The 23,923-nt window shown below is 39.6% G+C and overlaps 1 protein-coding gene across 2 annotated transcripts; it reads left to right on the top strand.

Moving 5' to 3' along the window:
• Positions 1 to 148: 148 nt before the first annotated feature.
• On the top strand, positions 149 to 22,306 carry ush1c (Usher syndrome 1C). Of its 2 annotated transcripts, XM_041997831.1 has the most exons (23): positions 149 to 257; positions 2,207 to 2,274; positions 5,377 to 5,520; positions 5,629 to 5,767; positions 6,934 to 7,042; positions 7,126 to 7,150; positions 7,238 to 7,295; positions 7,375 to 7,563; positions 7,657 to 7,716; positions 8,348 to 8,404; positions 10,849 to 10,991; positions 11,603 to 11,668; positions 11,758 to 11,915; positions 12,536 to 12,585; positions 12,771 to 12,935; positions 13,095 to 13,211; positions 17,445 to 17,510; positions 18,473 to 18,514; positions 19,218 to 19,271; positions 19,692 to 19,791; positions 20,242 to 20,351; positions 20,526 to 20,581; positions 21,677 to 22,306. In XM_041997831.1, the coding sequence occupies exons 1-23, from the start codon at positions 222 to 224 to the stop codon at positions 21,687 to 21,689; spliced, it is 2,025 nt and encodes a 674-aa protein (XP_041853765.1). In that variant the 5' UTR covers positions 149 to 221; the 3' UTR covers positions 21,690 to 22,306. The 2 variants fall into 2 exon arrangements, with proteins under 2 accessions (XP_041853765.1, XP_041853764.1); XM_041997830.1 differs by lacking the exons at positions 12,536 to 12,585; positions 12,771 to 12,935; positions 13,095 to 13,211; positions 17,445 to 17,510 and adding an exon at positions 12,100 to 12,140 and having other exon boundaries at positions 21,677 to 22,303.
• Positions 22,307 to 23,923: the final 1,617 nt, after the last annotated feature.

Below are 23,923 nucleotides of genomic sequence, written 5' to 3'. Positions count from 1 at the left end.
TGGGGACATACTGTTTGACGTTATAGAATTGCTAACATTTATGCAAAAAACAACTACCCAAATAAATAACAACAATAAACTAATACGCACTTTATTATAAAAACAACGTAACCGGAAGTTACTCTTTCAACTAGCTTGACATACTAACCCTGCGAAGTCCTGTCAAACTTAATAGACTCTGGGATCTCTCCTCGGATCGGGTTTTCTGTTATTTCTCAGCGATGGAACGGAAAGTTGCTCGGGAGTTTAGGCACAAGGTAAGACGATTAAGCCATTTTATTATTTTTGTCGTGATCAAACGGCTTTTGGACAAAGCCCTTTATCTGCTTGGTTGTTACGCCGCTGGCTCAGGTGTCTCCGCCGGTGGGATGCGGCGCAGACAGAGGCCTCCCACACAAGAAAAAGAAATTATTATTAATTAATTAAATAAAACAGCTTCTTAAACGAAATTCATCAAGGCCTTAAACATAATTTCTAATATATCCTTGGGTGTACTCTCCTAATCTTAAATGCACTACTTTTCTTATTGTAAATAATAGTTTACTTTGAGCATTCAATTATGGGGCGTTCAATATTATTATTATTATTATTATTATTATTATTATTATTATTATACCTAGTTTAGTTGCTCAATGAGTTTTGGATTGATTAATACTGAAAGATGTTTTGGTATTGTCCAGGTGAAATTAGTAGGATTTGCAACACTTGTCAACTTGAATAACTATGTTTCTATGTAAGCTGTGACAGTAATCTTTAATTAAATTGGATTTTCCTGTTTTGAGTTGAACTCAGACACCACCTTTTAGTTGGAACATCTTAGTCACACAGACATTAGCTGAGGTTACCGTGTTCGATAACAATGAATAATAAGAAATGTGATTTTGATCCACCATAAGGGGCAAGTTAAAGTTTATTAATACTGTGATTTTCTGGTTGGTGTCGGTACACTATAGCCTTTATTTAAATTCTTGAAAAGAAAACAATGAGTAAAAGAAAACTGAAGAAGGGAACATGATATGTTCAGAGCATTTTCTGCTCCAGAGCATACATGGATCGTTACGCAGCCATCTGTGCTGCACACCAACAAGCAGGGCACCATATTGTGTTCACAAAGGGCAACTCAACATTAGATAAGGTGTCAGATATGAGCAGCTAAGCGGAAGATGTGGAACAATTTACAGTTTAATTAGAAGCCGAGGAGAGGACTCTCCACAGTTGGGCATTGTTTCTTATAGGGACATTATCCTAATTATGTAACCTCCTTTTGTCCGTTTTACTTTCATGATTTGCTCAGGAAAAAGGAAAGATTGTGTTTTTACTGTAAAACTCTGAATTAAAGCCTGATGTGCCAAAAGGTTTTTATAACTGGATGTTATAAAACAACATGCTGTTAGTGATGATAGTCCAGGACTCGAAAGCACATCATGCTTTTTAAAATGGGTGTCTGACTGATGAATGAGAGATACTCACTCTTGTTGTTTTATGGTGCCAAAGTCTGAAGTTAAGAATGTGGTAGAAGGCAAATATGCCTCCACGCACTGTGCATGAGTAATTTATGACAGTCATAAAGAATGTTTTGCCTACACCCATTTCACCTGGTGACACTTTAACCCCCCTCATAAAATAAGGCTTGTACTCTGTAATACTATTAGAGTTTTTAGCTCCCACTGTTTAAGATGACTTGTGTGTGTGTGTGTGTGTGTGTGTGTGTGTGTGTGTGTGTGTGTGTGTGTGTGTGTGTGTGTGTGTGTGTGTGTGTGTGTGAGAGAATGTTGGGTGTCACCCCTGTCTGAGATGTAAGGTGACACTGCTGACCTTTTCCCTCTGCTGCCTCCTCTCAGCTGTACTTTCATTATTCTCTTCCAGGGGTTTGATGGTCAGGCAGGGCCAGTCTTTTACTTCAGTCCAGACATTCATCATCCCAAAGCACAGCGTTAATGGAGCTTTTCTCTGATTTTAAGTTAGTTTGAGACAGATCTGGTGGAGCTATAAGTGTGAAATGTGTATCAGTAACTGGCCGAAGCGTTTTCTGAAAACCATTTTGCTGCATCTGAGCTGTCATCAGGTTTGTATGACTCCGGCAAAGCAGACACACAGATGGCGTACCCCCTCCCACGGTGCTGATAAGACCTCAGGAGAGAGACACTGTGTGTGTTAGTGAATTGACTGAAGCGTGATAACACTGCACGTTTGTGTTTTCTTGCAGGTGGAGTTGCTGATTGAAAATGAGGCTGAGAAGGATTACCTGTATGATGTCCTCCGCATGTATCACCAGTGAGTAGCCATCTGTCACTACCCAGCATTGTTATAGTGTGTGATGTATTTTCTTATTTTCTATTCACACTCATATATTTCTATGTAATCAAATCTTTAATGATTATTGCATCGACCATAACTTTAAAAAATATCCACTTTGGTCAGGAACTGAGGAAAAATGTTATAATGCTGCAATATTATTTAAATGTTTCCATTGAAGCTAATTTTAAAAATTAAAAGCATGCTTTCATGTGTTTGCCCAAATGTGTACATTTTTAATGCTTTCGTGTCTGTCCAGTTTAAACTTTGCTCTTTGCCATGGTTTCTTGAAGCAGCCTCATCTTTAAAAACTGGATGTGCTTTTAGACGAAGGGGGGCTGCAAGTCTTTTAGGTTACAATTTGTCTTTGTGCAGAGACAGAGTCCTGTGGCCTAACTGGCTAAGCCTCTGATCAGTTTCCACCGTGCTCTGACAAGCTTGGCTAGTTATCAACAAAGGCTCTTTTTATGTTCATCCTCCAAATGGGGCTAAATGACACATATTAATAATTCACCCTAAAGGCCACGAGGAAATTACCTTTTATTCAGTTGCTTTTGTAGCAGTCCTAATTGTCCTTTGTCTCCCATTGACCTGTAACAAAGAGGAGGCTGAGTTGTCTTTTCCATCTGCTTGTAGATATTATGATTATATGCATGTTGTTTCTTCAATGGAAGCTCAGAGGGGATGTTTGCTGGTCTTAGGGGACTACTGTTGCTTTATAAAGAAATTTGTGGTGCAGAAGGACCTCCACTACCCTGATAAATGTTATTGCTTTGTACAAAGTAAAAAAAAGTAAAACAACCTGAACTTGTGTGATGTTTGTAAGTTAAGTTTGTCTGCAGAATACTGATAGACAGATTTGCTGTACAGAGAGACATTTAAATATGAAGTGAAGCAACAAACACTAGTACAAACATACCAATGACTATACTGTACAACAAGAGACTCATAAGGATTGGGGTCCAAAAGGGCTGGAGAGGAAGCAAAGCCAAATGAGTTAATCTAATATCCAACGGCCGCGAGTTCCACAAATGTTGAAGATGCATAATCATCATGCATCATGTTGTGATGGTTTCCATCTAACTGGATCTTGTATTGGATTTTAAAGCAACAATACATAAGTTTCCAAGCTGAAAGCTGAAAACTCTGTGGTCATGACATTCATCATGCACATTCCTGAGGCTACCATTGCCCTGCAGTGTCCCTGGGCTGAGCACTCATAGTACTGGCTTTTAATGGCTGAAGATAACAGATTCAAAACAGATGGTAAATTAGCCTTTTTAGGTGGTGTCAAAGAAAGAAAATGAAGACATTATGGTTCTAGGTCTGTTGGTCCAGACCCAGACCCACCTTTGTTACCTCTAGGCCACCACTGCCTAGAGGTAAAGAAAGAAGGAAATAATAATTAATAGTAATCAAGGTGTATTACATCGTGGGGGTAATTGGTCTGCTTGGAACTGACACCTGTGCACATCCAAAACCTTTTGTGCTTGTTAGTTGTCACTAATAATGGCGATCAGTCAAAATGACTTGTATTTTTAATGATCAGCTCAAGCAAAGTGCCTGGAGGTGAAACAGCTGAGATGCAGAGCAACGTGGTGGCGAACTGGGCTCAGAATAAAAAGATGAAAGGAGGAGCAGAGAGAGGCCTCATGGAAAAAAGAAATGCAGTTGAGGAGGAGGCAACAAGTGTCTGAAAATTTAGGATGTTTTTTTAAATCACCATCACGTGAGTGATGGTACAGCAGAGATGGCTGATGTGTTGCAAGCTGTAAACTTTTATCTGAACATGGTGATGAATACTAGCTGAGATTCTTCATGACCCTTGTAATGTAGCTGTTATAATGATCCCACTTGTTGACAAAACTTCATTAAATTGTAAATGTTGCTGTGGTCTGTTGCAGTACCGTTATATCTCCCATCAGTCCGACATGGGATTTCCTGGTACCACAGATAAGATATTAGTTAATATTATGTGCTGTATTAAACTGACAGGTGAATATTTTCATACTAAGGCTGCTCAGCTAAACTAGTCTGTCCACATCTGTCCACATCTGTCCTTGTCCAACTCAGAAACGGCTGTAAACTGTGCTGGTGATGAATATTTTATTAGTCCAGGTTAAACGCTAATGGGGGAACAGTTTTTGTTAAACAGTTTTTTTGTGTTTATCTGGTTGTAAATGATGTGATTTCAGCTTTTCGTGCTTGTTGATGAAATGATGAAATATGAGGTTTTAGTTAACGACTGTGTTTGTGGGTGTGTTTCTGCTTACATGGTAACAACATGGTTTATTTTACTGCATGAAATATTTGGTTGGTTCTGCTGGACCAAACGTACCTGTTGCTGCATCGAAAAGTTTGGGAACCCCTCTTAAGTTTGGACAGTCTCTTATCTGTTTTAGTTGAGTTACCTTTTTATTTTCTAATGTTATTTGAATCACATCAGGTGAGTAATGGAGTCCTGCTGGGAATGTTGATGAGGGTGAGAGAGAGAAAAAAACTGGGCTGGTGGCATATAGTTGTGTGGGCATGTTGGTCTATGTAGAAAAATGAACTTTGGTGATTACTTAGCCTGTACGTGCATGCATGTGTGTGTGCACTTGCGTGTGAGCATACGTGTGCAGTATAAGAGTTGGGGTAGAATGGGTGAGTGTACGACTCCCGGCCCTGCAGCGTGGGACAGTCCTTGTGCAGTATTTCATTATTAGATAATCAATTTATTTACAATGGGTTGACAAGTGTCCTGCTGGATGGACTTTCACTGTATTATCACATATAACACCTCCTCTCTTCTATCATTTCCAGTTTTGCTTAATGGTTTTTCTATTAAAAATGTACAAAATACTAAAATTTAGTGTTCAAATTATAAATTTATTGGTAAATATTTTCTTTTCTAAGCTGGTAAGTCTCTATTTGTGAAACTGCATTCATATTTCTGTGACAAACTCTTTATTTATTTATTTTTTTATTCCATTTCATAACATTTTCACAATTATATATAAAATAATGAAACTACAAAGTATAATGTCTCTGGTAGAAGACTGGTGTTAGGTTAAATCATTGCTACTCATATTCTCTCAGGTCGATGGATTTGCCGGTGCTGGTGGGAGACCTGAAGCTGGTGATCAATGAACCGAAGCGTCTACCACTCTTCGACGCCATCAGACCTCTCATCCCGCTCAAACACCAGGTGGAGTATGACCTTCTCACCCCCAAGAGGTCACGGTAGGTACAGCGTAGAAAGACATCATCGCAACTTTCATTTTCTTTATGTTCTTCATCGTGTTGCTCACAATCCTGTTTAAAATATTCCCTTTCCTCTTGATGGCGCAGGAAGCTGAAAGAGGTGCGTTTGGACCGAACGCATCGTGATGGACTGGGTCTGAGTGTCAGAGGAGGGCTGGAGTTTGGCTGTGGGCTCTACATTTCACAGATTGTAAAAGATGGACAGGCTGATAACGTCGGCCTTCAGGTGTGTAAATATTAGTTGAAAATGTGGAGTTTAAGTATTAAATTAAAAACTATAGGGGCAGCAGCAAATAGTTTTTTTTCTTGTAGCTTGTGGCCCAGAGTCATAATAGCAGAACTGGAGTCCTGCTTTATTCCGAGTCACCATAAATAGTTAAAAAACATAGTCGATGGAACCCGAAAAATTATACTTAAAACTCTTCTTTAATGCAGATCAACCATAGAGCATCTGTATTGTTGTGCAGTCGGCTTGGTAACAGACACGTCCTTCATGCTGATGTCTTTGGAGAAGATGGCCGCTTTTTTTAACTTTTAAAAACGCAACTGAAAAAACAAATTCTTTACTTTACACATGCACACTTTATACAAATTCTTGTATTTCCTTGGGACAATAATTATAAGAATCAACATTTTTTTAACTTATAACGTTGGAATAACAATTAATAGTATAGTAGCAATAGTTTAACAGTTAAAACCTGAAACAGTAATGGGACAACATTTCTACACTGATAACAAATACTATAAATTTAATTTTAGTTATTATTGTCAAAGCATTTTTGTTCCATCTTCTCAGTCTAACTTTTGCTTTTCCAGCAAACTGAATTCTGAACAACTGATGAACATAAATGCAAAAAAACACGACATAAATTATTTCCATTGTTTATGTACATTTAACCCTTTTTAACCATTTAAGATACACGATTACCCACAGAATTAGGCTTTTACAGTCATTTGTTTGAGATATTTACAGGAAATAAATCTTTATAAATGTATGCACTCCTAAAGTACAAATGTAAATGATAAATTTTAATCTATATTTAGCTTTAAATTGAAAACGCGGGTCAGGGTGGGTCTGTCTCCTGAAAACAGCCTGATAACATGTAGCTTTTAAACTGTCCCCATTTTATACATGAATTTCTTTAATATATTTTAATTTTATTCATTAAAACCTCCAGGAGAATTGGGCATCTAAATTCAACGTGAATCCCTTCAGTGAAGAAGAGTCACCTGTTTGACTTGAAGATAAAAAAACAACAAATCAATATGTCATTGTGTTCAGCAAACAGGAATGTACATAAATGTTGGATTAATGGTAACCTCATCTCTGACCTCAACACATGTGTTGAAATTGAATGTGTCTCTATAAATCCCTTCTGTGTTGATTAATAGGTGGGTGATGAGATTGTTCGCATTAATGGGTACTCCATCTCCACCTGTACCCACGAGGAGGTCATCAGTCTTATCAAGACAAAGAAGATTGTGTCACTCAAAGTTCGCCGTATGTTGAACATATTTTATTGATTTAAAATCACCTTTAAAAATCAGTTAATTAAATTTATTTGACATTTTCTTTCTGTGCAGATGTCGGCATGATCCCAGTGAAAAGGTAATATAAACTTTATCTTCCCTGCTGCTGTGCTTGTATAATGTGCAGATGTCACCATGTTGTCTTTCCTGTTTCTACTTTCTCCAGCTCATCAGATGAGCCCCTTAAGTGGCAGTTTGTGGATCAGTTTGTGTCTGAGTCAGGGGTAAGAGTTGACTTTAATCTTCGCCCAGCTCACTGTAAAGACTTTTTTTTATATTATTGTTTGTGTGTAATTTCTCCAGGAGAAGAAAAGCAGTGTGGCCGGCTTGGCATCCATAGGTGGAAAGGAGATAAAAGAAAAGAAAGTTTTCCTCAGCCTTGTGGGCACTAAGGGTATGGGCATCAGTATCTCTAGTGGTCCAACTCAGAAACCTGGTATCTATATCAGCAACGTCAAACCAGGGTCCCTCTCTGCTGAAGTTGGACTTGAGGTGATTCCTTCAAGACCCCACAAAGTTGATATGAAATATTTTTTTCATGAACCTGCATGCACTGAGCTGTACCTGTGTACCATGGAAACATAGGTTGGAGACCAGATTGTGGAGGTGAATGGGGTGGATTTCACCACAGTGGACCACAAAGAGGTGAATTTAATTTAATTTCACTATATACACTTATTAATGAGGGTTGAAGGAAAGTGTTTGACTACCATTTAATCCTTTTTCTATAGTACCAGTGGTACCATGAAGGAATCTGTTTTGAATATCATCCTGATTCCAGTATGAGTTAAGCTTCCCACCTGTGTTTATTCTCCCCTCTACTGACATTGCTGTTCAACCAGACGGAGAAAGCAGGACCAGAATTACACTTTATTGTCCCCATAGGCAAATTTGGCTTGGACTCAGTGCAACAACACTTTGAGTCCAAGCCAAATTTCTTTATGGGGACTATAAAATGTATGGTATGATACGGTATGGTAATTGTATCATATCGTATCATATCATATTGTATCACATCGTATCGCATTGTATCGTATTGTATTGCATTGTATCGCATTGTATCGTATTGTATCGCATTGTATCGCATTGTATCGCATTGTATCGCATTGTATCGCATTGTATCGTATTGTTTCATATTGTTTTGTATTGTATTCTGTATTTACCTGAAGTTGAGGGTAACTCGCATCTCAGGCTGTGGAGGATGTTTTTTTAGATACTGTTTTCAAGTTTTCATCTTACTTTTCTAATTAAAAGTTTTGTGTCATTAACTTTTCAGGCTGTGAAGGTCCTGAAGAGCAGCAGGAGTCTGACTATCACAGTTCTGACAGGAGCTGTAAGTACACTCTGTTTGAGGCCAGACATGATGTTTAATATTTAAAGGAAAATAAACTCAGCGTTTTTTGCTTTAACACTAACATGAGTTTGATTTAAAAAATACATTTAACATCAGAGATACATATAATTTGATTCAGAAGTGATTAGATCCAGTCTGCCTTATTGCCTTTGAGAACATATCTGAGAACAGTAAATGAGTTTAGGGCTCATCTGTCATAGATGTAGGAACATAGCCTTCAGCCTCCTCCTTTGCAATTCTGAATTGAGCAGAATAATGTGCCTATTTGTTTTGAAGACATCGCATTACCGAGCCTGTGCCTCAGCCCGACTGTCTGCAGGAGCAACATTTATCCTCAGTTAAGTTGCTTGACAGGTTGTTTGCTCTGGGACTCCATGATGAGGACTGCAAGTGAGACAAGTAGTCCTGTCTTGTTACTGTCTTTGTTGGTGCCTGTCTGATACATTTATTAGTGGGTTTGATGCTGCCCGGACATTCTAGCATTGTTATGAAATGTGATGGCAGCTGCAGAATATGGAGTCTTCTTTCATTCCATATAGAAATGTATGCAACTGACAAAATACTAAATAATTCAAATGTGGATTTTATAAGTTTAGAGGATAAAAAAAATTCAGCAACTTACCAGAAATTTAAATACAGTTTAAAAATTTAAATCTAAATTCTGGAAAAACTAATAGGTTAAGGATTTAAACTTTAATCACCTAAAATTAAGAAATGTTTACAGTTTAGCTCATCCAGCGTCAGCAGTCAAAATTCTTGCATTAACTGTTGTTCATCAGAGTAAATCTGTTTCTGCATGTCTTTAATATGTCTCAAGCTTCTCAAGTATCATCATAATAAATTAAATCAAGCCATCAGTAGCAAGTAAACATGTCACAAAAAAGGTTTTATAAGCCACTTGTAGCTCCAAAGCAAATGCAGGCAGACCGGATGTCACATTTTTTTCAGAAGATCAATAATTTAAAGTTCAGTAAGAAATAGAAAGAAAAATTGTTGCAGATGCAGAAGGTTTTTTCTTTTATTGGTCTCAGAGGAGAAATGATCCTTCTAAATAAGTTCACAAGGTCGAAATAAGTTAGAGAGACATGTTATGTCCTATTTTATTTATAATTGCATGCATTTACATATACAAGGACTGACAACATACACTGAAATCCTTAACCTACTAGACTTGGCACAAAAGATGCATCTCGATTTGTTTTCAGTACACTTATTTAGGGACAATTTAGGGACAACAGGGCTGGAGCCTATCCCAGAGTAAACCCTGGACAGGTTGCCAGTCTATCAAGTGATGCAGCTGCATGGTTTAAATATTGTTGCCAAATTTCCAAAAAGGTGTTGTATTGTTTTCTAAAGCAGGGTGTGATTTTATTTTTTCCGGGGGAATACAACCATTCATCTCCAAAGACCACCTGCAATGCACTTCTTAGCAACACATAAGGCAACTTCCATGAATTTAAATCGTGCATTGTTTAGAGAACTGTGAAAACTTGTAAAGTTCCCTAGTAAACACAGTTCAGGGTCCAATGGAACATTAATGGAACATAATTTCATCGCTTTGAAGACCAAAGAAGACTAAGAAGTCCTTAGTGTCAAGCTGAGGTTCACTTTTAGTATTTATTGTCCCCTTAGGAAATTTGCTTTGACAAAAACACCTTGAAACAAAGTCAATAACAATCATAAAAATGTGCAGCAAAATAAGAAAATGAAAGGCCTTAAATTAAAAACCTTCTCAGGAGATATGAGGAATGAGAGAAATGAAAACACTCAGGTTTTATAGTGAAAGCACGGTGGGCCTTGTTACCATTAAGGAGCTAGATTTTCTTCCACAGTCACGTTACATCATCAACACCGACCCTTCATGGACATCTGAAGTTTGGAAAAGCCATGCAGGGCTGAAATCCCAAAAAACTCTTTAAAACATTGTCAGGTTATTGTGAGATAAAATGGATAATTAGATTTTACACACACACACACACACACACACACACACACACACACACACACACACACACACACACACACACACACACACAAAGTCTGTTCTGCTTAAATACAGATCAAAATAATAAACCTGTGAAAATATTTAAGATTGACTAATTATTTGAGATCCAGAAGGAATGCTAATAAAAGTATGTAAGCATTTTGTAATATATATATACACATATATATATATAAATATATATATATATATATATAGATATATATATATCATGTAAATTGTTTATATGTTGTACATCACTTTTCTTGGACTACAAATGAGGCTTTAAAGATCTCGTGTGATTTAAAAGTGTTTCTCTCCTTCTTTCTCCTGGTGTGGATCCTAGTTAAGACTTGCCTACTGTCTCTGGGGCCAGGAATATTAAAAACTCCTGCTAATGCTTTTACCTGATTATCCTCTCTGGCTGTTATTGCCTTCTCAGGGCAGCGAGCTGTTTATGACAGACGAGGAGCGTCTGGCAGTGGAGGCCCGCAGAGAGCTGGAGAGGCAGGAGCTGATGCATCAGAAGAAGGTGGCAATGGAGACCAACAAAATCATTAAAGAACAGCAGGAGGAGGAGAGGCGGTGAGTGAACAAGTCCTAATTAGCTTCGTCTTGACACAAGATGGATCTTCTCCAGTATGTGGTTTGACATATGGGAATCATATGTGATGCAGGACTGTAAAGAAGTCCCTACGAATGTTAATCTCCATATTCTGATCTATTTGAATTCAGATGTGGCCTCTGCAGTTAGTGGCTGCATTTATAGACGTCTAACTCACTTTTCTTTGTGCATCAGATCAAAGCTCTTTATTAAAGGTTAAACCAGTGCAAAAATTACTTAAAAAACCAGTAACTTACAAAGTCAGTAAAGATTTTTTTTTCCAGGAAAGACTTTGCCTGTATTGCTCAGTTGTTACATCACCAGGTAGATTTATATTCACTTCACTAAATATTTCTCACACTCCAGCAGATCTGACTTTGTCAGTGCATTGATGTCGGCAGAATCAGAAGAAAAAAAAAAAAAAAAAAAGATGTCGGCAGAATCTGGGGATGAATAATTTACCTTCATGTGATACATTACAGGACTTTTATCCCACAGTTAATAACCTGGATTAAAGTGATTTATCTTTTATTTCTATCCTGTGTTCACAGAGCTTCAGATGAGTTGTGTGTGTTTGTGATATGTTTTCCAGGAGAAAGATGGAGATTGCTCAGAAAACTGCAGAAGAAGAGGAGCGCTATAAGAAAGAGATGGAAAAGTACCCAACTGTTTAATGTTTTTTATTGAGTCAAGAAGTGCCAACCCAGTGTTGATTTAGGGTTTATAAAATATCCTCCACCTCTGCAGGATTGAGGCTGCGGAGAGGAAACACAACAGAGAGTGGGAGGAGGACTGGGGGTCCAAAGACAGGCCGAAGAGCCCCAAGAGCCCCCGCTCTCCAAAGAGCCGCTCACCTGCCCCACCTGAAAGGACAACCAGCCCGGCTCCAAAGGGCAAAAGTTCTCGTACGACCACATGACACAATCTTCTTCCTAACATTCTGTTTGCTTCTGAACTCATCTTTCTTCTGAAACTATAAAGTCGTCTGTTTATGCTCCATTTCCCCTTTTCTCTGCCTGCTTTCTGCTTCTCTTCCTGTTACTGCTGTGTGCTGTGCTGCTTTTTATGGCCTCTCCTACATCGATGAAGCCTTCGCAGAAGAAGATGAGGACGATGATCAAGACAGACAAGTGAGTCTGGAGTTTCGGCTGTTACCGTGACAGCCATTGCAGGAGGATGTAGGTACAAGCAAAGACAAGTGATAGATTTCCTTTGACAACCATTATGTAGGAAGCGGATATTAAGCTTTCTGTTGCTGAGAATCAATGATAGACAAGAGATTTGACTTCTCGACTTGAACAAACCCTGTTTGCTTCACTTATAATGCATTTTGCATTTTCAGTCTTTAATGCCTGAATGAAACAGGCTCACTTTCCCTCAGAGCTGTATTCATGCTTTATTTATCATGTCTTGCTTTCAAGTAGGATATGATAAACTTTATGAAGTTTGCTGTGGTTTGGATTTAAACTACGTTTAGATTCAGATAACACCTTTAAGAGTCACTTGTGTTCATCTCTACCCTTAGCATTTGGCTGGTTTTATCGGTATGAGGGGAAACTGCCATCACTACGCAAGGTATTTTCAGCTGTTTGCAGTGTGAGGATGGTTCACAATGAAAGTTAACTCCTTTAATAATCAATTTTAAGGTCTCAGATGAAGTTGTGCTGCTGCGATGTAGCTTGTTAATGCATGTTGTGCAGATTGGATTAGCAGTTTGTCTGTTCCTTACAATTTATTTTCACCGACTGATAATGCTTCAGAAGGGAGAAAAGAAGAAGAAAAAGAAGAAAGTGTCCAATACAGATACCCTGCAAGAACAGAGGAAAAACAAGAAGGAGATGGAGTTTGAGTTGAAACTCGCCAAAGAGAAAGAAGAGATGCATGAACGAGAGAAGCAGCTTAAGATCAATCGGTTGGTTCAGGAGGTATGAAAGATATTGGATAGCCTCAAAGTAGACCTAGATGTGTTTATACAGTATATGCTGCAGTAAATTCCTTTTGTATGACTTGCTAAGCTTGTGAGTATGTGTGAAGTTTGGCTCCTTCAGTCTGATGCAGCCTGGTTCTGGTTCTACCTCCACCAGGTTTCAGAGACAGAGAGGGAGGACTTAGAGGAGTCAGAGAAAGTGCAGCACTGGGTGGAGCGTCTGTGTCAGACTCGGCTGGAGCAGATCTCATGTGTTGAGAACGAATCCTCGGAGGTACATATTGAGACCTCCTCTTTTAGAAACTCTCCTCACCAGGAGTTGTTGAGCCTTATAATACTGCTGACATGCAAGGAAATGGGCAAACTCATAAAAATTATTATATTATTTTGTATAAATGTGACTAGAAACGTCAGTCATACAAGTCCTAATAAAAGATAAAAAGTACGTACTAAAAATAAGAGACAGAAGTATTATACTTTATCATTTATTGAAGAAAAGTGATCCAACAAGTGAGTGGCAACAGTATTATAGCTTCTTTTAGTATTGTTGTGACTAGGGATGCACAGTTTGATACTGTGTTCTGATAATAGGAAAAAAGTATGCTTAATAAAAATCGGCTTGTCTAAATTAGCATGTTTTAACACATAAACAACAAAGTTATTACTCATTCCATATTATAAATCTGTCACAGCTGTGATCATAATCCACTAGAAACCACTTAATCCTCCTTATTCATGAAGGTTCTGGCAGTTTTCCAGCCTTACGTTCAGAGGATGGCTGCAGGATGATCCATTTGATTTATCACACAATTAATCACTCAGTCGTTGCATCTGATACTCAGGTCCACATCCCTTACCCGTCAACTGTAATGGGATTTATTAGAATTCATACTGGTACTCGGTATCAGCAAGTATTCAAATGTACTTGTTCTCAGTTTGAAAAAATGTGACGTTGGTGCATCCCTAGGTGTGGCTCCTGTGTGCAGCTATAACTGCAACTCAGTATTTCAGCCTTTATTATGGCGCAGTTCTCTGCTCTGACTGGTTCAACTCCGGGAAGAAGGTGGGTTTCCTTCCATGAACGGCTCACTTCAGGTCCTTCCTCTACTTTTCTGTTGGATTTAGAGCAAATCCCTCGTGTGTGGACTTAGTGTTATTTTTCTGCTGCATGACTAACTTTCTCTCAAGATTCAGGTCATGTCAACATGTCCTGACATCTTCCTGTAGATTATTGACAATTTACTCCATCAATCGTCACAAGCCATCTTGGCCCAGATGCAGCATCCTCCATCTTCTACGGATAACATGATGTTCTTTTGCTGGAATGCAGTAATTTATTTTAACCATAACTCTTCTCATTTGAAGAAAAAGGTTTCAATCTAGTCTCATTGACCTTCCATGCCTGTTTTTTGGAGGGTCTAATTTACTTTTTCCTCTGTCACGTCTGTAAGACTGGATCATTTTTCCTCAATGAACAAATTAATAACCTTTTTGTCTCATTAGTTTATTAATAATTTCAAGCACCTTGCATAAATGTTATCCACTTTTAGTACATTGAAAAGACATAAGTTGAGCCCCAAAAGGCTTAACATTAATCTGTGTCTAGAATTATGATAAATAAAAATGGGCAGTGACTAACAGCTGATCTTTTGTCTCTGTTGTGTGTAAAAAAAATAAGCTAATGTTTGACATCCAGTAGTTCATGGGTTCAGCATCTAGCATGACACAAACAGGAAATAGGATATAGAAAACAGAAAAGGAAGGAATAGAAGAGAGTAGCTGTATAACGGTTCACAGCTGTTCTTAACACAGAAGAAGTGTCAGCAGGTGAAACCCCTACTGATGTGGTGGTAAACACAATCAGAAAAATGTATTTGTCCTTGTTGATTTAAAGGAAGTTTAACTTGTGACGTGTTTGTCATTTCGTTGTGGCTTGAAGCTCTCCCCACCGCGCTCTCCTGCCTCCGAGCCAAAGGTGAAGCGTTTTGCTGGTGGCCTCCACCTGGCCACCACTGATCTGGATGACATCAACCTGGATGAGGTGGATCAGAGCCTGAAGGGGCCTCTTAAAAAGCTCGCTCCCACTCAGCCCAGCACTAGCCAACCTCCGCCTCCCTTGCCTCGCCCTCCACCCTCACCCAAACTCAACCCAACTATCCCTAACTACTCCCCCCCTCCCTCTCAAGTATCTCACCATCGTCGGCCTCCTTCTCCACCCAACGCTAGGAGGCCTCCCTCTACTCCATCTACTTTAACCAACAAGGGGAGCAGACCTCATCCACAGTCCCAGCATCCTCGCCCACCATCCTCTCACTACCCTCCCCCCTCTCAGTCCTCCCGGCCTCCATCATCCCCTCAGCCAGCACCACGTCCTCCTCCTCCGCCTCCCCCTCCTCCACCACCACCCCCACCTCCTCCTCCGCCCCCTCCCCCACAGCACTCTGATGAGCGATTAGGCTCCCTCAGTGGTTACCACCAGCATCATCACCACCACCTCCAGCATCCTCCCAGTCCTCCAGAGCACAGGAGTGAATGGGAGGCGGGCGGGTATCTCCCCAGAGGGGGAATTTACTCATCCAGCACCAGTGAAATGTCCTACCCATCTAGCCCAAAGGTTGGATTTTTTTCATGCTTCTTATGTGAGAAGCATGATGTGAGGCTTGTTTACATTTGGAAAAATGTTTTTTCTTGAACCTTTTAAATGCATCCGTGTGTGCATATTTTGCTTTTGGGATGTTTAATGCATGAAGAGAGAGGAAGCCGTAATGGTCTGACTAAACTAGACGGGTAGTTATTGATATTTGAAACTGCTGTTTGTTGTAAGGAGTGAGGTGTTGCACGGTGTGTAGTGTGTGAACTTCCATTTTTAGCTTTTTGTTTTTTGGGGGGTTTGCAGCAGGTGCTTTTCTTTTTGGAAAAAATACTCAATAAGATGAAAGAGGATCTGTGTGTGTTGCACTGGCATTCTGGCAGTGCTGTGTTTGTGCCAGAGGGCTGTAAGGTTCATTTTATTCTACTGTGGTGTAGGTGATGAGAAACACCTCCCATGTCAGTGGTATTTCCAATTCAAGCAGCCTGCTGGTGAGTTTTCTTGTGTGAAAATAATTTTCTTTAAATTTTTAATCAAGATGATGAGCTTTGTAAATTTGTTGCCTGGAAACACGTCCTTTCATGGATAGCAATTGGCTCCAAGTCCTCCCAACCCGAGGCGTCAGATGACCACCGTCATGTCAAAGCCCGTCATGCTGCCCCAGTCGCAGACCAGCCGACCAGATCCACACAGATCTGCCCACCGTTCGGATGGCCTGGTATGAAACTCTGCATGCTGCCTTCTTAAATACAGCTTAATGTAGTCATAAATCAATCAGATATTCTACTCAGTATGCCACCAACAGCCTTAAGAATTAACTTCTGCTTCAATTTTTAGCTCTGGGAGTTTTCAAGACTCTCCATTTGTTTAACAGAAGCAATTTGTTTCAGATCAAATCAGAAACTCAGATAAAACTGGGCATATTGTTTATTTTCCAAGCTGAATTATCTCTTATAAATTGACTGAGAAATCCACTTTTCCATTATACTTCACATAAATGGTCACACAGTGCCAGCTGAGCATTCAGTACAACCACCTGTCTCAGCATCTGCAGGCAGTACAAGAAGCTGTGGCATCCGCTGCATGAGCCGCAATAATCATTCACTTTTCCCCCGACGTGTTTTACCTGAATCTGCTGGATGCAGCCAGCGAATAAACACATTCCAGTGTACACATATGATAACTTGGGATGAGTCTGTTTTCTGGATTAGAAGCTGAACTGGAAATTATTTTATTTTTACATATTTGCACCTTGTGGATTGTGGATATTAAAAGATTTTTAGCTGTGTCCAAAACAAGTAACTTGGTTTGATATAATGTATTCAAGTTTAATTTTTTACAGACCAAATAGGAGGATAATCAATTGAATAAATAAATAATCACAAAAATAAATAAATCATAAAAATAAGCGCTGGATGCAGCTCAGGAGGAAGCGCAGTCGTCTGCCAACCTGAAAGTTGGTGGATCAATTCCAGGCTTCCTCTGACCACATGTTGAAGTGTCCCTTTGCAAGATATTGACCCCCAAGTTGTCTCCTGATGTGTCTTTCAGGGTGTGAATGTGTGTGCTGAAAAAAAAGCACTTAGTATACAACAAGTGTTGTAGGTGTGTGTGTGTGAATGGGTAAATGTGACGTGGTGTACAGCGCATTAAGTGGTCAACATGACTAGAAAAGGGCTATATAAGTACAGTCCATTTAGCTATTAAGCAGGAAGTCACCAGGTGCTCTTAGTGTGCAGCAGTGCTTGAATTCTGTCATGCTGCTGTTGGCTGTGGTTGCCATAGCAACAAATGAGATGTGGTCAAAAATCATGCTTTAAAACTGCTCCAGAGTTCCTCTTTAAGAAAGCAGTTCAAACATGAAAATGAAGATTGTTTGTTTTCCTCTATAATAGGTTACCTCGTTTTGTGTTTCAGCCTCCAGAAATGCTAAAGCGGATGGTGCCTTTCAACACGTCTTTCAAATCAAACAGCAAAAGACAAGTAATCCATACCTCTCCCATCACTTCCTCTGAGTGTCTTTCTTCCCTTTTTCTTTGATAATTCGTCTCTATTCTCACACATCAGGGTTGCTGATGGTTGACTGAAACCACAGCACGGATTCTCCTTTATTTTTCATGATGTCCCTCCGCTGTTGGCTGCATGGCTGCCTTTTTATCGAGTCGCTCATGCATGACTGCACTTTTATTGATTTGAAGGAGACAGTAGTGACAGTGAACATGACGTGTGGTGTGGAAATGCATGTGACTGCCCTAGTGTCACTGCAGTGATTGGTTTTGTTTTTTTTACTGGCCAAAGATGGTTTACATATCAAGAATTGCCCTTTAAGAGCTTATCAAGGACTAGTAGTTGTCTCTTTTTTTCTTGTGTGAGCTTTAATAGATTTATCTGTTATTCCAAATGCCACATCAGTTATATTGACTGGGCTGATGTGAGAAGCTGGACTGAACCACAGCAAAAAAAAAAACAAAAAAAAACAAAACGTATTTGCTGTGGTTTATACTCCGTATCCTGTATGGGTGTGCATGTAGTGGCTGAAAACAAATGGCTAGGTTAAAGTGTTTTTATTCTGCAGTTAGAAACTGGCTGTGGCCTCTTTCTAAGAGCTTTGCTCTGTTTTTATCCTCTTTCTGTGAATATAAATAATAAAAAGCTCTTACGTTAAATTACAGCGGTTTCTTCTGTCTGTGTGGATGTTATAGTAAAAATTACTCCTATTGGATTTAGGTGTAAGGCTTTAAAATTAGCAGAGCTGTTTGAATTAACAATTTTAAGTGTCTCCATGGCTTATTTGTGGCTTATTTACCTTTAAACATAATGTAGCACTGGTTGTCAAAGGAAATCTGACCTCTTGTTATCCAGCTCTTGTCCACAGAGATGTGATCATTGACTTCCTGTTTATGTATTGATCAATTTTAATTAACTCCATGTTGGTTTTCTTTCAGGGATTTCAGAAATACTTGGAAGATTTTGACCCCTACTCCATGGTATTGTATACCTGATGTTTACCTGCAGGATGTCTGTCGGAATGAACATAAAAATAACATCTGATGACTCTTAGATTTAAGAAGAAAAACATATTTTACAGCCCTGTGTATGCAAACCAGTCAGAGAAAGTAGCTGGTGTTTCTAATCATTAAACAAAGTTATCTTATAAAACAAAATTAATTAAAAATAGAAACACAGCAAATATTTATAAAGATGAAAGCTGCATTAGCCTTTAAATTAGTCTTAGCAGTCTTAGTAGCCAGTTGATCCAACTGGTCTAACTGGTCATGTCTACTACATGAAGCCTCCACTTCATGTCACTTATTTTCAAGATGAAGGCAGGTTTTTAACTTTGGGTTAAAATTTGGAATGTTTGTGGTTCTGGTTGCCTTGGTAACCATTTTTTTTCCATGGCAAAGATGTTTGGCAGCATTTTTGTATTGATTACTCTGTTTTTTTTTACCCACTCTGAGGCACCATCAACCTATTTAATATGTCATGGCTGCACATTGTTGAATTTAACATAAATTAAATTCCAGACAATCGTTATATTACTCATTTATTTTTAGGGATTGTTTCATAAAATTTGATCTATTTCCATTTCTGTAATTTTACTTTTTATGATCCGACAATAATATTTGTTTGTTCGTTTGGTTTTTTTTGTTTGTTTGTTTGTTTTTATCTTTACTTCTTTGTCACCAGTTCTCTGCGGACCAGATAGCTGGCCGAGATGTGAGACTGCTGAGAATTAAGAAGGTAGTCACTGTCTTCTTTCACTTCAGGAAACTTAGCTTATTGATTAGACAAATGTGTGTTCTTGCTTCTAAATTACAAGAATATGGATCCTGCCACTTGTAGAACAAAAACTATCAACAGAGTATTTCATAAATATGAGATTTAAAGTCATAATTATGAGATAAAAAGTAATATCTATTAGATAGAAAGTGAAAATTAGTTTGATCATCCTCTCATAATGGCTTTTTATCTCATAATAATTACTTTTATCTTATAATTTTGATTTTGAGACCTTATAATTATTACTGAGTGTCAAGTATTATCTGGTGAAAATGACTTTAAATCTTATAATTATGAGATAATCCGTATTTTTAATCTTAAAGTGGCAGGAATGGGCTTCCATAGGGATAGGCTAAAACGTGATTGTCCGTGGTGTTTCAGTCTGGACAGCTTGACCTGGCTCTGGAGGGAGGGGCAGACTCTCCTTTGGGAAAGCTGGTGGTGTCCTCTGTTTATGAAGGTGGTGCTGCAGATCAACACGGTATGTTCACCTTTAACCTTCATGACAAGTCAATGTCAATTTTTACAGGATTTATATTCATTGTGGGAGTTTTAATATTTCTTGTTTCAGCTGTGATGCAGAAAGGTTTTTATTAATCACACATAGATATGAAATTATTTTGAAATGTCTCTGTTTTTCTTTTATAACTGTGCCTGTTTCCATTTATTATTTTGATGTATTCTGAACATGATTTATATGGAGGAAGATAGACTAACTATAGTATGTCTCATGTTATTGATGTAAAACTAAAAAGTAATAATACAATGCATGAATTTAGGTTTCAGTGCTTTTGTATTAGAACACCTTGTTTTGTTTAGCTCTGAAATCAGTTATGTATCATCATGCACATTGTGTATCTGTATGTACTTTGGTGAGTATTTCTATATGGGGTATATTGTAGTTTAACATTTCTGATCTGTGTGTCTGTAGGTGGAATTGTCCCTGGAGATGAGCTCTTGGCTGTGAATGGGAAGATCCTGATCGATGCTTCATTGACTGAGGGACAAACCTCTCTGGCACGAGCCTGGAATAGTGGAGGGGTATGAGTCTGACTCTAAATTAATTTCCATAATCTAGTTTTCTTTCTTTGTCATGATATTCCTTATTAGCCACAACATGGATTGACTGATTGTGTATATAGTAGATTCGGCTTGTGCTCCCATGTTCTCAGTGCTTCTCTCACACTCAGATTTTAAAGTCTTTTTTCCCTGCAGGACTGGATCGACGTTGTGTTTGCCGTCTCCCCTCCCAAAGACTATGAGGATGAAGTGTAAGTATCCCTGAAGCACAGCGTATCTGCTGTATTTTAAATGACATGTAAAAAATCCTGTGCAATGATAAAGTTGGTTGAGTAGTTTACGGTTTTTGGCTCGTGTATCTGTGTGTGCATGTATATGCAGCCCTAAATCAGCATCAGTCAGTCCCACTGTGAACAGAAAGGTGTTTGAAGGCAGTGCAACTCTGTACAGACATGGCTACCTGCTTCAGCACTAGCCCTACCTCTCCTCCTACCTCACTCGTCCTGGTAATCGACTTAGTCTTCAGCCCTCCTCTTCTTCACTGCATGGTCATGGGGGTGTTTTTTATGTGGCCTTGTTTTTGTTTGGGCTCCATTTTTGTTCTTGAGGACATGTGGCAGTCTCTCTGTCAATCAGAGCAAATTGAGGACAGCAGAGTATTTTGGTGTTTGTTCCCTCCCAAACTGCTAGATTTATGTGTAACATGATGCAGCTCGACTCATTTCATGAGAAGCTACCACAACTGGGACCATATACAGTGTACAGGACTTCTTTTCTCTGTTTAAATACCTCCACAAGGCATGATTTGCTGCTCAGGAACACAGTCTTGTTAGCTATCAGTCACCTATCCAACCATATATCTGCCAAATCCAACCTTGGTAAGCCATAAACAGGAGTACCCTCTGTTGTGTGCACCATGTCACCAGGTCATGGACACTGTAGGACTCCTGCCAGCCTTCAGCAGCTGTTCTGATAGATTTTGTTCCAGGGGACTGTTACATGTTCTGAAACTTTATTGGCTCCCAGGATTGGATTGGTATTGTTTTCAGAGATTGATATGATAATGTCAAAATGCCAAAGAGGAGGATTTTGCATTTCCTCAGCCACACAAACAATTCAGAAGGCAATAAATTTCCATTTAAGTCCTGAATGTCTTCTGTAACTCAGCTGCATGTGTGTGTGTTGGTTTGTTGTGCAGTGCCGAAAACAAGCCAAATATAATGAATATGTCTTTATTGTACAACTGAGCATCTGTTAAAACACAATAGCTTTTATTGCTCTTATTGGGTGCATTTGAATAAAGTAGACAGAACTGCATGCTGTTAATTCCTCTCTTTTTCCTGCAGGACGTTCTTCTAGTCTCATCAATCACCTGCCAAGAAAACCAGATTGATCACAAAGAAGCTTCTCATTCATTCAGGACAAAGCTTGGGATGATTTTTATTTTTGTTACTCTTTAATATTGAGCCACTTGTCCTGCATATTGATACCCAACAGTCAATATTCATTGTCAGTGTCGTGTTTCAGTAAAGGATGTTCCAGTCAATATTTACATGTAGTCTTCAATCAGTCATGTCATTTACACACAGATAATCATTCTGATTAATCTGAGTGTAAGAATGAAAGATGAATTAAAACTCTTAAATTAATCAATAGCATGTCTCTAATCTGCCTTTCTAAAGCCTAATAAAGGACATATTTCACAAAAAATGAGGTTCTGTTGTTGTTACTGATTTTCTGACTTATTTTTAAAACACAGTTTAAAGGTTAAAATGCAAGTGGCTAATTCCATGAGAGGAAGACTCGTGTTTTAGTTTATATTCAGGTTTAATCCAGACCTGGTTTACTGAAAGGCCACTGCTTTCATGACTAAAATGGATTTAGGTTTTGTGCTTTTTTTCTGCTGCAACCAATTTAAAAGACCTGCATCATAATAATGCAGTTAATAAAGTGGAAGTTATATATGTGGAGAGTTTTGTTTTTCATTATCGCACTGCACAGCAAGATGAGAATGATTGTTGATCAAGTTCAAGTTCACATTTATTTCTATAGCATATTCACTGCAACCCTGCCCAAAGTGCTGAACAATAAAACTACAACATAAAACACTATACATTAAAATAATAAACAATAAAAATCACTACAAATAATAAATAAATATCATAAAACTGAAATAAAAAGTAAAAGCAAGTAAATGTCAAGCTCAACTATGTTCGAAAGCCAGTGCAAATGAATGTGCCTTAAACCAGAAGCAGACTGGGCAGCTCTACTGTGAAATCACAAACTGGTCCACGACTTAGGAGGGAGGATGGTGTGTGTGTGGGGGAGTGGTGTATGTTTGGGAGAGTGGGTGATGGAGGGGTGGTGTGTGTGTGTGGGAGGATGGGGTACGTGAAGGTGGATGTTTGGTGTAGGAGAATGATGTATGTGTGGGAGGATGGGTAGTGGAAGGAAGGTGTGTGTGTGTGTGTGTGTATGGGAGGTGTGAAGGTGGATGAATGGTGTGTGAGAGGGAGGATGGTGTATGTGTGGGAGGATGAGTGGTGGAGGGATGATGTGTGTGTGGGAGGATGGGATAGGTGTGGGAGAGTGTATGGTGGAAGGATGGTGAGTGTGTGGGAGGAAGGATGGTGTGTGTGTGGAAGGATGGATGGTGGAAGGATGGTGTGTGTGTGTGGGAGGACAGAGTATGTGAGGGTTGAATGGTGTATGCGTGGGAGGATAAATGGAGGAGTGGAAGGAGAGTGTGTGTGTTTGTGTGTGTGTGTGTTGGTCTGGGGGGGGGCAGGACTGGTTCTCGGGGTGTGAGGCTGGGCGCTGGGGTGTGGGGCTGGCCTCTGGTGGTGGCCGTCTGGGCGGGCCGGGTCCCCCCGGGTGGCGTGCTGGCCCTCGGCCTGTGGGGGAGGGGGGTGTCCCTGCGCTCCTGGGCCCGGGCCCTCTGCCCCGTCTGTCCCGGGCGGCCGGTGCCCGGGGGGGTCGGGGACTGCTGGCCTCGGCCCGCCGGGGCCGGTGCCCTGGGTCCGCGGGGCGGCTCCTGCTGGGGTCTCCTGCTGCTGCCTTCCTGGGCGGGCGAGTGGTCGTCTCTGTGGACCGGTCGGGGTCTGTTGCCTGCGGGGGGGCTGGTGGCCTGGGTCTCGGGACCGCTGGCCTGACTCTGGCCTCTGTTCAAGTGAGGTGGCATCTGCATGATCACTCTGCATGGTCACTCCTTCCTGAACGTCTCCACACAGTCTTTGCGTCGCCGTGTGGCCGAGTTCTCCAACACATCCACACAGGTTTCTCTGCGCGTGTTCTTGAATACAGCAGTTTCACTTATATCTATTATCATATTTTGTTTCTTTTTTTAATTATTTCTGTTCTTATTATTATTATTACTCTTACTCTTATTATTATTATTGTTACTATTATCAACTAGTTGTGTAATGGCCTACTGGCTAGGATGATCTTAGCTATATATGTTGTAAGTAGTATGGATTACATGGTCTTCTGTATGATGTTTCAAGTCCCCACCCGCACTCCCCACACCCTTTCTGTCCCTCTCTCTCCCCTCCCTCTTCTCTCTACTTTCTTTTCTCTCTCTCTCTCTCTGTCCC

This window comes from Melanotaenia boesemani, chromosome 10 (assembly GCF_017639745.1).
Source record: "Melanotaenia boesemani isolate fMelBoe1 chromosome 10, fMelBoe1.pri, whole genome shotgun sequence".
In the NCBI taxonomy this organism is placed as follows: Eukaryota; Metazoa; Chordata; class Actinopteri; order Atheriniformes; family Melanotaeniidae; genus Melanotaenia; species Melanotaenia boesemani.
This window is presented reverse-complemented; position numbering and strand designations above follow the sequence as displayed.

What these genes read in the sequence shown, in the direction of transcription:
- ush1c (XM_041997831.1), top strand. Translation starts at nt 222, where the DNA reads ATGGAACGGAAAGTTGCTCGGGAGTTTAGGCACAAG. An exon ending in GTCCTCCGCATGTATCACCA is followed by an intron (nt 2,275 to 5,376) that starts GTGAGTAGCCAT and finishes ATATTCTCTCAG; the next exon opens with GTCGATGGATTTGCCGGTGC. An exon ending in GGCATGATCCCAGTGAAAAG is followed by an intron (nt 7,151 to 7,237) that starts GTAATATAAACT and finishes TACTTTCTCCAG; the next exon opens with CTCATCAGATGAGCCCCTTA.